This window comes from Rana temporaria, chromosome 2 (assembly GCF_905171775.1).
Source record: "Rana temporaria chromosome 2, aRanTem1.1, whole genome shotgun sequence".
Classification (NCBI taxonomy): domain Eukaryota; kingdom Metazoa; phylum Chordata; class Amphibia; order Anura; family Ranidae; genus Rana; species Rana temporaria.
In genome coordinates this window covers 470,534,493-470,548,474 of record NC_053490.1, presented here as the reverse complement: position 1 = coordinate 470,548,474, position 13,982 = coordinate 470,534,493, and the positions used below count along the sequence as shown (strand labels likewise).

Below are 13,982 nucleotides of genomic sequence, written 5' to 3'. Positions count from 1 at the left end.
AAACCGCCGGGGAACATGTTCTCTTTTTTCCCGCCGTGTTTCCAGGCGTTTTTTAAGCCAACAGTTTCCCTATGGGGAAAACCTGCGTAGGAGCATACACACGGCCGGGTTTCCCGTCCAAAGCTCTCATGGCAGTTTTCCTGTCGGGAAACCCGGCCGTGTGCAGGGGGAAAAAGCTACCCAACAGGTTCTCGGTTTTCCCCTCGGTTTTCCCGGCAGACTTTTTACCGCCGGGAAAACCGATCGTGTGTACAAGGCATATCTGTTGCATACTGGGGCAGATACACTGTAAATTATAACAGCCTGGACCAGATAAAGTTGAAAGCTTCTTTTTTGAGTATGTTTCTTTCTTGGTAAATTCGATAAATTACAATGTTTCAAAACACGATTGCATTGTTTTTCCCCTGTATCTTCTATCTGGCATACATTTTGCCAACTTTACCTTCTTACCTGTAAAATGTCTAATCATCCAGTAAGAATACAGACATGTTTTCTGTCAAAAATGTTCTTTTCTGCCTGCCGTTGAACCAGTCACCCCTACCTGGTTTGCCTTTCTGCAGCAGCTGAAGTATGCCCACTTGACAGTTACTAAAGTAATATTAACCACTTAAGCCCCGGACCAAAATGCTGCCTAAAGACCCAAGGTGTTTTTACAGTTCGGGACTGCGTCGCTTTAACAGACAATTGCGCGGTCATGCGACGTGGCCCCCAAACAAAATTGGTGTCCTTTTTTTGCCCACAAATAGAGCTTTCTTTTGGTGGTATTTGATCACCTCTGCGGCTTTTATTTTTTGCGCTATAAACAAAAAATAAAGCGACAATTTTGAAAAAAATGCAATATTTTTTACTTTTTGTTATAATAAATATCCCCCAAAAACATATATAAACATTTTTTTGCCTCAGTTTAGGCCGATACGTATTCTTCGACCTATTTTTAGTAAAAAAAATCGCAATAAGCGTTTATCGATTGGTTTGCGCAAAATTTATAGCGTTTACAAAATAGGGGATAGTTTTATTGCATTTTTATAAATTTTTTTTTTTTTACTACTAATGGCGGCGATCAGCGATTTTTTTCATGACTGCGACATTATGGCGGACACTTCGGACAATTTTGACACATTTTTGGGACCATTGTCATTTTCACAGCAAAAAATGCATTTAAATTGCATTCTTTATTGTGAAAATGACAGTTGCAGTTTGGGAGTTAACCACAGGGGGCGCTGTAGGAGTTAGGATGCACCTAGTGTGTGTTTACAACTGTAGGGGGGTGTGGCTGTAGGACTGACGTCATCGATTGTGTCTCCCTATAAAGGGGATGACACGATCGATGCGCCGCCACAGTGAAGCACGGGGAAGCCGTGTTTACATACGGCTCTTCCCGTTCTTCAGCTCCGGGGAGCAATCGCGACGGAGCGGCTATAAACAAATAGCCGCGCCGTCGTCCCGGATCGCTCCCCGAGCGAACCCGACCGCCGCATGTAGCGATCGGACCCCCCACCCGCTAGAAGGACAGGACGTACATGAACGCCCATGTGCCTGTACGTGCCATACTGTGGACGTACATTTACATGCGGCGGTCGGGAAGTGGTTAAACCCAAAACCAAAAATGTAACAATTTGCAGATTACCAATCATTCGATGCGGTGACTGTATTAGTTTTCTTTTTTCAGGCATTTTCCCCTCTGTTTTCACCTGGTGATCTGCTCAGTAACACACCTCCTGTATTAAAGTGCCTCCACTCTGGATGAAGGAGCAACAGAGACACACCTTTGGACAGCAACATTGTCGGGGGGGGGGGGGGGGTTAGATGTACTAGCAGATTTAGATTAGGGTGACCAGACATCCCCGGTTTCCGGGGACAGTCACCGGATTGACGACACTGTTCCCAGACCAAGTCTGTCCCTGGTTTTGTCCCCGGATTGGATTTGAAAAGGGGCTGGGGCAATTTCAAAGACCGTCAGTACAGAATTTAAAACAACAATTCTTAATTACACACCCCCGCTCCTACTAGCTTAATGGGGTGTATTTTTTTCCATTATCTGTGCCCCTTTCTGATGATCAGGTGCTGGTCGGAGCAGAGGGAATATTTTTTTCAGTTTCGGGTGCATGCCCATTCAGCTCCACTCGCATGTTCTTCTGCATTGACTCAACAAATCCCAGCCAGCCGTCTGCCTTGCCTTTCTTGCCTTCCCTGTGGAGTGATCTTCCTCCGCTCCCCACCCAGTAGTAGCCATGGCCCGGAGAGTAAGACTTGACAGGCTGTGAAGCGGGCAGTGGCGGCGACAGGCAGAGAGTCGCTGATTGCCACCATTACTAGTAAAAAAAATATATATGTCCCTGGATTTCCTTTAAAAAATCTGGTCACCTTAATTTAGATACACTAACAAACTAAAGCCAAACTCAAGCTAACGCATTTTAACCTCCTGTAATAGGACATACACATATGTCCTTGGGTTAGGTGGTTACCCCGGGATCGTGGCTGTGGCTGCAGCCATGATCCTGGTGTCATATTTTTTGCCTTATTCTTTAATGTAAAAGTCATATGAGCTTTTGGTAGAAGGGATCTATAGCACCCTCTGGCATTTGTGGGCATGTGTGGAAATCAGCCACATGTGCACAGATGTGCCGGAAAATTGCTGCATAGTAAAACACAACCTCGTGGGATAGGCAGTCCTAGGAGGCAGCAAGGCCCAGACTAGGCCACAAACCAGCCTTGCAGCACAAAAACTAACACGACGGTAAAAATTTGAATAGGATATTTTTTATTTGTGTCAGTAATAAAAAGTAATAAAGTTTTAGTGAGTTATGTTCCATTTTACAGATGCAAGAATATCAGTATAATAGCCAGGCAACCAGCAGGAGATGTTAGCATGGGCAGCCTCCAGGTTTCTATTATGACAAGTTTTCTTTAGGCCATGTAGACACAGGCTTCAGCTTTTGTACAACAGTGTGCACAGCAAGCTTCAAGCAGTTTTACTAAAGCCTTTAAAGCACCCTTTAGTTCCAGTTTGGGTATATTAAACACTGATCATATTAGAAGTGCTGGCTGTTACTTTTAACAAGCTGCTAGCATGCTTTAGAAGAGTTTAATGAAACTTATTGAAACCCTGCTGAATCCTGCTAGGGGCTTGTTTAAAGTGGACAGCCAGCATTCCCACCATGATCTGTTTGAAATCTTCAAACTGACGCTGTGGGGTGCTGTAAAGGCTTTGAGAAAGATGTTTAAAGCGCATTCAAAGCTTTGTAAATGCTCTCTTATGCTGGGTTTACACTTGTGGCTGTCAGTGCTGCACCTCTAAAAAGTGATTGTTAAAGCTTCTTGTACACACTGCTCTTATACATGGCACTCACTGGCAACAGAATCGCTATAGAGATGACTTGCCTGCTCTTATGGCATAGCAGCCTTGCTGTCAAACAAGGTTTTTTGCCAGCAGCAGAAAAACACCTCATTGGTTTAGGCATAGTAGAGTGTTCTAAGTGGCCACCACCAAAGGGTGACGTGCCATTTGAATTAAAGTGGTTGTAAAGGCTCAAGGTTTTTGGAATGCATGAAGGTAAAAAAACTTCTCTGTGCAGCCCAGGCCCCCATTATACTTACCTGAGCCCCATCTCGATCCAGCAATGTGCAGCAGAGCCTCAGCCATCCAGTGACTCTCTCTCCTACTAGTATCGGTGCCAATACTGAGCATTTGCACGAGTACTTGGACAGTTAAGGGTGATCTGTGTGGCGGTGGGGAGAGTTATAAGCACCGATCTCCCTATATAGATTTCAATAAAGCAGTTGACAGCCACTTCTCCTCCTCTTCCCCCCCCCCCACGGCTTTCAGTGGGTCCATGTCCCCCACTGTGCGCTTCTCCAGTCTCCCTCTGTGTGCTCCTCCATGATCTTCCATTCCCCCTATTTGTCCTCCTCCGGTCCCCCACTGTGCGCTCCTCCAGTCCACCTCCAGGTGCTTCTCTGTGCTCCTCTGTTCCTCCTATGTGTCCTCCTACAGTCCCCCTCTGTGTCATCCTCCAGTCCCCCTCTGTCCTCCTCCGGGGACCCCAATGTCCCGGATCTGTCAGGATGGGGGGCGGAGAAAGGAGCCAGTAAATATGTAATTATATCTGCTCCTTCCTTTTCTAAATGTCAGCAACCCTGTCCATTCATAACTGAGCATCACAAACACAGTTTATGATGCTTTAGTTTATGAATGAACAGGAGTCGCTGTCTCCTGACCATTCATCTTCAGTGCAGCTGAGGCTGCAGAGAAAGGGACTGGGAAATCTGTGTCCTCAGTCCCTTTCTTTGTATCAAAGGGGTGATATCAGGGGGATGTTTAGACTCCTGATATATCATCGAAACCCCCCCAACAGGGCTGATGAAAAATAATAATAACAATAATAATAAAATATTTTTTCTTAATAAATATTTAAAAATACAAAATAAAATAAAAAAACACTGGCACCCCCTCCCAAAATTTTAAAGAATAAAATTGTAAAAAAATATATAATGCCTCATTAGTGCCCATCAGTGCTACATATTAGTGCCACTGTCACATGACATTAAAAAAAGTATCGGTAAGCGGTATTGGCGAGTACTTGAAAATATGTGAGGGTTTACATCCACTTTATTGCAGAAAATGCATTACATATATACAAAAAACTTGTTCTGAAATTCTTTTGTCTTTCTCCCCTTCTGCTGGGTTGATAATGTTGCTGCACCATGATATGCTGGCCAACAGGAGGAGATCCAAGTTACCTCAAGCCATAGACTTTAATGTAGAATGTCTGGAATCCTGGGAGTATAGTTAATGGCAGCGTCCATATGATGAAATTACTGTCTTACTAAACTACAAATCCCAAGGGGCCTGTGTGCCCAGGCTCTTGGCACCATGGGATCCAAGTATTCCAGACCTGTTGGAACAAGCCACTCGAGAGAGCCTGGGAGTAATTCTGAAAATGCAGGGGTCAGAATTCCCTTCATATTCAGATGCTGCCAGTTGGTATTCTGGCCAATTGAGTTTACATCACATTATTGCAATCTCAAGGTGCAGTCATACAGCAGCTTCGCCATGTACCATTTGGTTCACAAATATTCTGGCTTGCCTTGTCTCTCCCTGCCTGCAGAATATTAGGACTAGTGCACCGACAGTCATCTAAGGTCCCAAATGTTAGCTGGTAGAAGATCCATCTTAGAGACTCGTTTACTAAGTTTAATGGTCCCCTCCTGTTTTTTTTCTTTATGTTGTTTATGCTCTTTAACGCTGATCATGTTCAACCAAACAGTCTAGACCTAGCAGAGCCGTCATTAGGTTACACAGGCAGTATAGCTCCGATGTTGGTAAATTAGATCTTTTCACTGCCTGTTGGGTATTCTATGTGGCACTGCTAATGTTTATGTTAATTTGGGGGCATTATGCCATCTATGCCCCACCCTCTCTCTCTTTTGTTAACTACTCAGTGTGCTGTATTGTGTAACCATAATTGTTGGTGGTTTACATTTGCCTCATCAGCCACCTTTCTAAATAAAATACAAGTTTACTTTTACCCATGCCTCGGTGCCTTACTCAAGATAGCCTTAATAGTGAGTGTTAAGGAATTTCTTTGTGTTGCTTGCTCTTTTCCTCTAATAATCTGGACAGAGGACCCATCTTGACCAGCGGCTCCTTTGAGTGTAGCGCTACAGTGAAAAAAACTCTGCCTTTACAACCACTTTAAGTATATGGTAGGGGTGGCAGTGGGTTAAGCAAACCTGTTACTTTGCTTTGAATAAGCAGAGGACAGGTTTGCTTTAAGTCTATGTCACTGTGTCTGGCATGTACAAAGCTAAAATGATCTTAAAGCTGACATCTTAAATCTGGCATCATTTTTTTTTTACCCATGCAATGGTTCCCCCTGCTAGAGTTAACTGCTCACATTGCATAGGGGATGATGAAATAGGTGATACACTTACCTTTTTCCTTGCTTCCTCAGCAGTCACTGCTTTTTAGGAAAAATATCAAACTTTAATAATGTATGAAACTGAAAAACTTCTCTCTCTCCTTCGCGAAGCATGATATGATTTCATGAATTCAAGCATCAGGATCCACATGAGAAAGGAGGAAAGTGATTTTAGAAAGAGTAGGAAGGACATTTGGTTGAAAATTAAGTTTTACTTTAGTGACTGCTAACAAGTGAACCTTAACATTAAAAAAAAAAATGTCTGACTTACATTATACCAACATTTACACTATTGTTTTCTTTTTTCCCTCCTCAGCTCCTTCACTAATTGGCATGGTGAGGAAAGACTGGGCATCTCAAAGCAGCATTGCTCTCTCGTGGCAAGAACCAGACTATCCTAATGGGGTCATTCTGGACTACGAGATCAAATACTATGAGAAAGTAGGTCTTGCTCAGCATTCCTGGAAAAACGCTTAAGATGCAAGTAGTGCTTTCTTTCTGACTATGTTACAAAATGTTATTCTTTCTGTGCCTTATTTTCACATTCACTCTTTATAAAGGTAAAATATGACTTTTTGTTCTATGCTGCTGTATTTATATTAGGGCTGTTACTGATCAAAATGTTTCTGTTCGATTAATCGCTTTGTTTTTTAAATCGATTAATCGACTAATTTCGATTAATTATAACGCACATACAGATCCAACTACTTTTAGCTGATTAGCTGAAAAATGGATAGCAGGATACAAAAAACACACAAAGGCAGCGCTCGATGGGAATAGCATTAAAACTTTTATAGTCTTCAAGTAGGTAACCAAATAAACATTGCACTGGAGACAAAATCGATGTAGCTACATAAACTGTAAAAATGGTGCGAGTAATACCAAAGGGAACCAAAAGCAGTCATAAAAACATGTAGCTAAGTATGCTACTGGTATAAAAATGTGTACAACGATATCACTGCTGAATCCAGATGAGGAGAGGTTAACATCAGTCTGTCGGCATGTAGATGTCCCATGAAGGGAACTATCACAACTCCCAGTGGATGGTTGTAGAATCCCAGGTTGATAGAGGGAAGTGATAGAGGGAAGTGTGACAGATAGTAAGGTCCCGCCGGCATGCAGATATGAAGGCACAGCAAAGGAGCCCTTCAGATGGACAAGGCATGCCCCGCCGGTGTCCGTGACGTCACCGGATCTCCGATGGAACTCCCTGAAGGCCCAAAAGCCGGCGGAGAGGTGAGTACCAATCAAAAGAATTTTAATCGATCAAAAAGATTTTGATCGATCAAAAAAATTAAAGATTAATCGATTAATTAAAAGTTAATTTGCACAGCCCTCATTTATATGTATGTGCAGTAAAATTCTTTATGCGTTTATGCATTCTTACTGCAATCTATCATTTGTATGAATATTTGCAAGAAATTTAGCAAACCGGTATTGCATAATGTTTCAACCTTTTTTTCAATAAGAGTGCAAGATCAAGGCTTTGTCTTATATATACGCATTGGCAAGATATCCAATCGCACTACAGCATTGCAGGGAAAGTGACACAGTTTTGGAGAAAAGGGGGTGGGGTTTACAATGCAATGTGACATATTGGGATTGATTTATCAAGGGCAAATAGACAGTGCACTGAGTTTCCCCAGAGCTTAGTGAATGTGGTGGAGCTTCACTTTGTAAAGAATACCTGAACAGGTGCAAGGTGGAGGTCAGCTTAATTTTACCACATTCACTAAGCTCTGGGGAAAATGAGTGCAACTGCACTTGCAAAGTCTATTTGACTTTAGTAAATCAATCCTGTTGTCTTATTCAGGGAACAATGAAAACAATTCAGCAACAAATTATATTTGAAAACAGGAAATAACGAAAAGCCTAATAATTAACTAACTAACCAAAAAGTTACCGTAAATAAACCTCTGAATTCAAGTTTGAGGATGATTCATTAATTTATAAATATGCAATTGGTTCATAAATATCCAAATGGTTGATCTAGAAGTTGCCATGTCCCCGCCTGTAAAGGGGCCTTCTGGTCCCCTCTACCATTCGCCCAAACTCAGTAAAAGTGAAAAACATATGCAAAGAATATGAATGTTGGTTTTGAAACACCCCCACCTCCTGCTCCACTGCATATACAAAAAAAGGTAAAACTAATTTAAATGGGTGCTTTTGCCTTGTCCTTTTCTGGATGTTCTGTTTTGTAGGCAACCATGTCAAGGTTTGAAAGTTTAGGAAGCACAGAACCGATATTTGTATTCTGGAAATGGAGAATAACTGAATAGCATTGGAATTTGCAGTAGTAAATAGAAAACCACAGACCAATTCCATTCATTCCTATGATAGAAGGCATTTTGGTCCATTTCATATAACTCAGCATAAGGCCATCGTGGTGGCGTCCCCGCACTGGGTTCTGTTTGCAAAGAAAATGTGAATGTAAGTCTCGCCCCCCCCCCCCCCCCCCAATCCATTAAAACATTACCTTGTCCTCCTGCAGGGCATATGGGCTACTAGCAGAACTGAACCGTTTCACACCCACAACACATAGCCATTGGGTTCCAGCCTGTATACTGGCATTGCAAAAATAATTGATGGCAATAACTAATAGCAAAAATATGATTTAGAAATATTTAATTTAACTTTCAAAAAGTTTATTTATTTATAGTAATTGATAAAGCAAGATAGAAACAACAACAAGTGGGCATCGTAGTGCCAGGCAGGATAATACAAAATAAAAATTTGTAACTCAAGCCCCATACACACTATCAGTTTTCCTGCAGGTTTTTCTCTTCAGTGTTACCAAAACCATGTAGTGCAAGGGCCTGCCTGATTGCATACAAATTGAAAGTCTTAAGGTTTGACCTCATATTAGATGGTTTTGGTAAATCTGAAGAGAAAAACCTGCAGGAAAACTGATAGTGTGTATGGGGCTTCAGAGATTAATGTCAGTAAAGAAATCCCATTATGAAAAAAAAATTACCACTGAAATGGAACGAGGCAGCAGATAAAATAGTAGGTCCATGATTAAGAAATATTTAATTCATGTATATTTTATATATTTTGTTTTCACACGGACACATATACAGTTATTATTGGCATGTATTTGTGTTTAATCTGTCTGTTATTAAACACAGCCAGAACATCTATCATCATCTATATATCTATAGTATGTGCATGAATAGATAGATAGATAGATAGATAGATAGATAGATAGATAGATAGATAGATAGATAGATAGATAGATAGATAGATAGATAGATAGATAGATAGATAGAGATAGCAAATACAAAATGTAGTAGAACAGTTGACTTGGAATTTAGTTCTCTCTCTACAGTATACTGTATGTTGAATTCATTTATAAGCTTATACCCAGGTCTGTGTTCAGGCTGGAAAAATGTTTGTGTTCTGGCAATTTCATTAAACACAGGTAAAACACAAAGGATTAAGTACTAAGTCAATGAACACAGCAGTACTCTAAAATGGCTGAGCTTGCTGTAATTTCAGCTTCCTAACAAATGTTATAATTCATTTTACGGTTGCAACAGTTGCCATGTAATCTCCCCTAGGAGTAAATTCTGTTCTACTTTATTTATTTATATTTCATTTGTGAAGAGTAACACCAAAGAATCAAGTTTTTGTGTTTATATAAACTACACTGTGAAGTGCACCTATAAATAAATGTATTTTGTGTATACTTTATCTGGACTGCCTTGGGCTGCCACCCTTGTTAAACTGTATGGTGGCTGCCTCTCCACCCTAAAAAAAAAAAAAAAAAAAAAAAAAAAAAAAAATATATATATATATATATATATATATATATATATATATATATATATATATATATATATATATATATATATATATATATATAAATATATATATAGCCGCGGCCCTATGACCGAGAGAGATGTGAATCAAATAAACACGTGACAAGACTTACAACATAAATAGACCTGAAGTGTCCCTTGATGGTCTGGTCAGTATGCCAAGAAAAGGGGGCAAAAGACTCACATAGGGAAATAGCTCTTTATTGATTTACAATTGTTATTGAGCCAGCTTGGTGAAGGCTTGTGCCATTTCTTCCTGAGTATTTGGGATGTAGGTGGCAAAGCAGGCGGACTTCCATCAGCCTAATTTCTTGATTACGTGGTCCGGTACTCCATGTTGGGAGGCAGCTGAAGTTGCTCAAATCTGGAAATAATGTCTAGAGAACTGACTGGGATTGAAGCCCAAGTTTCTTAGGAGGATCCTGACATGCTTGACAAACTGGCTGCCACTGAAGGGGCTGGTTAGAAAGGGTAGCAGTGGGCTATCTTCTGATTGGCTGGGTAGCCGGGACAGCAGTCGGTCGAGGACCGTTACTGGGCACCAGGCATTGTTGGTCTGAAATAGGTTGATGTTCACCCCTGGGCTGGTTTGTTGCATTTTGCTGACTGTGAGATGAAGGGTATAATGGTTCGGAAAGCGAGTCAGGTGGCGTTGGAACAGTGTCTGACTGCCGGAGCCACTGACGGTAAATTTTCTAGATCTTAGGAAACCGTAGAAGGCCAGGTAGATGGCCGCTCGGATAACTAGGCTGGGCATGTCCCTGAAGATGGCACTCATGATAGGTAGGCGTTTGCCACTGGCTACAGGTTGGTGCTTCTGTATGCCACGTAGGAGGGACTTGACTGCATGAGCCGAGAATAATAACGGTTTGCTGGGGTCCTGTAATGATAGAAAATGCTGGACGCTGGTTAGGTATAGCCTGATGGTGTAGTGAGCAAGGGCTAGATGGGTATGGAAATATGATATGAAGGCCAGGATGTGTCTAACGTCGCCTATCGCTGCTCCTGGGCAAGAGGCCAAAAGCGTTGTAGTAAGTGCTCCAAGCAGTGCGATAGGCCCTCAGTGTGTTGCGTGCCAAGGATTGGTTGATGAGCTAGGTTGCGTTGGCGAGGTGCAATTTTAATCTATCATCAGCAATGACCACGGTGGGACAGGAGTGGTGGTCAGGTTGGCTCCATGCTGGAAAAACAAGGTAAGGTTGAAATGGGAGAGCACATCAGCAGTGATATTGTATTTGCCTGGAATATGTTTACAGAAAAAAATAAAGTGTTGACGAAGTGACAGCTGCACGAGCCTGTGCAAGAAGGAAATGATGGAGAGTGACTTGGTCTGTTTTGTCCAAGTGTGGCCCCAGACCTGGGCAGCTGTGACAATGGGGTGTGACAAGAGAGATGAGCACTGGGTAAAACCAGGGATTAAGAGCATTTCTGGTGGCCAAGATTAGGTGAACCAGTGGCAGCCAAATATGGCCGCAAAGTTGGTGGAGGCTGCAGCCTCTGTGACCACCTGTGGCGACTTGTCTGACACTGCCGGAATGAACAATGAAATGCCGTTTCAGCTGGTGAGGAACTCATCCCACATAGCCAAGTCTGCTACTGCTGCTTGATTTAGTTTGAGAACTCGGTCTGGGTCTTGTACTGGTGTCAGAAAGACTAAAAGTATATGAAGGACCGTCCTTGAGGAATAATCCTCATCGCAAGTTCAGCATCCCTAGTAAGGACTGCAACTGCCTCCTGGTGCACTCTTGCGACTGGGTGAAGTCATGGATAGTTGCCCTGATACGAACTAGTTTGTTCAGAGGCAGACTGACACCTAAAAAGGTAATTGAATGTGGCGGTCCTTCTACTTTGTGCTCAGCTATGGGCATGTTGAGATTGTTGAAAACTAGTCTTAACTTGTCTAGATCTGCCAGAGAAGTGCCAGGTTGCTCGATAAGCAGGAAGTCATCAAGGTAGACCGTGCGACAAAGGGCCTGGTGAGACAGAATCCATGCAAGAGCCTGAACAGCCATGGTCTGCTCTTGGACCCAAAGGTCAAATTGGTGGCGAAGTAGTAGGACTCCCTCCACTTAATACCTTGCCACCACCAAAGGGACGACTCAATAGGGAGGAGATGGAATGCATCAGATATATCTGCTTTGGACAGCCAGGCGCCGGGACCTAACCCAATGATGGCTTGAATGGCAAGGTCAACTGAGGCCTACTTGAGGGAAAACTCCTGGGAGGGAATCTGGGAATTCAAGGTAGGAATGTGAGAAGAATGAGGCGCAGACAAGTCGTAAACTAAGAGTTTATTACTGAACTTGCCCTTGACAAGCCCAACAGGGCTGACTCTCCAGACTGGGAAGGGTCACTGTAAGAAGGGGCCAATAATAAAGCCTTTATCCACTTCTGACTGTAGTAAGGAGTCAATTGCTTGTGAGTTGATGGCTGCTGACTTGAGGTTCCTGCATTCATGTGTAGTGAGGGATAAAGTGATGAGGCCGGTGTGGAACCCTTCTGTGAAGCCTTGCACCAGGAATATAGCTAGTGAGGGAGTGGGGTATGTAGAGAGGCAGAACCCCAACCAGCTGACATCTATGCGGCCTAGTTGTGACTTTCCCTCCTGTTTGACTTGACAAGTGGTGCTCGGGTGAGCTTTATGGTATGTTGTGCAAATATGGAGTAGCCTGCACTGGCTATAGAAACATCCACCATGATTACAATTGTTGCAAATGGGGGCTCCTCCTAGAGAAAGGATAGGCTGTCCTGTCTCGTGGCTGACCAGGGGACAGTAGGTCCTGACTGGTGCTGTAGGAGGAAGGAGGGTAGAAGGGGTGCCTTGTGGTCACTTCAGAGCACCAATTTGCCATGTGTTTAGCAGACTCGCAAATGGTGCATATCGGTAAGCTGCAAAATGGCGGCAGAATAGCTCAGTGTCAGAAAAGCTCATGTCTGTATTGACCTGGAACTGGCTGAGCTTGGCGGCTGCAATGGCTGCAAATGAGCGTTTGTAGTCATAAAAGGCATGCCTTCCATACTTGTACCCTAAATCTGTGACTGAGTGGAGATATAGGTCCAGCTCTTCCCTCCTGCTGGGGGCGGCTGAGCAGACAACATCCCGAAAGACAAAACAAATTTGGTGACTGTAAGTTTGCGGCTGAGCCTGGGGTCTTTCGACTTGATGACCACGAGACTTCCCCCAGGCGTATGCTCTGTTGTCGGCCATATTGTGCACCGAAATAAGCAGAGATGCTTGCCCTCCAAGATGTACTTCCTGAGGCTGGCAGGGACAATGTGAGCAGGGAGGACGGTAGAAGAGGACTCTGGCATACCTGCAGGAGAAATTTACGAGTGCAGTGACCACAACTGGGTCAGGGAGGGTCATGGGAGGGCGAACCTCCAGGGCTGTGACTCTGTCGTTGTGGACAGTGAGGAGACCCTGGAGTGAAGCTGGGAGATAGCCCCATATATGGACTGCAGGGATGCCTGATGGGCGCTGGGTCCTGTAGTAGCTGTCAGCGGAAGAGTAGCCTGAAGAGCTCTGCCTTCCTGGCCATAGCAGGGTAGGGGTGCCCTTGCGTTTCAGCTATGATCTTGGGAATGGTCCATGTGCGGAGGGACTCAAGTAGGCATGTGCAAAAGGGAAAATTTCGTTTCGTTTCGTTTCGTTTTAATTCGTTATTTAATTAATTTCGTTAAGTTAGGTTCGTTACCTGTGTTAAATTCGTTTTCGGAACTCGTTCGTTTTCGACCGAATTTCGAAAAATCCGGTCGAATTCGAAAATTCTCTCTTCGAATATAATTTCGAAATTCGATCGGAATTCGAAAAAAAAAAAATTTCGAATTCCAAATCGAAAACCCGCCGACGAAATTCGATCGGAATTCCAAAAAAAAAAAAAAAATTATTTTTTTTCGAATTCCAAATCGAAAACCCGCGGACGAAATTCGATCGGAATTCCAAAAAAAAATTTATTTTTTTTTTTTTTCGAATTCCAAATCGAAAACCCGCGGACGAAATTCGATCGGAATTCGAAAAAAAAAAATTGGAATTCCGATCGAATTTCGTCCGCGGGTTTTCGATTCGGAATCGAAAACGTTCGTTCGGATTTGGTAAATTCATTAATATTGCAATTCGGGAATTCGTATGCATCCGAATGTCCGAATAATGAAAAATTCGTCCGAATTTCGATTCGGAACGAAACGAAATGCACATGCCTAGACTCAAGGCTGCCGATCTCTGAGCCCATAGAGGGTGACA

At 42.9% G+C, this 13,982-nt stretch overlaps 1 protein-coding gene across 2 annotated transcripts in view; it reads left to right on the top strand.

Moving 5' to 3' along the window:
* EPHA6 (EPH receptor A6) overlaps nucleotides 1–13,982 on the top strand; it is a 1,141,406-nt gene that overhangs the window by 763,819 nt on the left and 363,605 nt on the right. For both annotated transcript variants that reach the window (XM_040338721.1, XM_040338722.1), the window contains exon 6: nucleotides 6,238–6,362. In XM_040338721.1, the coding sequence (XP_040194655.1) occupies nucleotides 6,238–6,362 (125 nt within the window). The remainder of the gene's footprint in view (nucleotides 1–6,237; nucleotides 6,363–13,982) is intronic.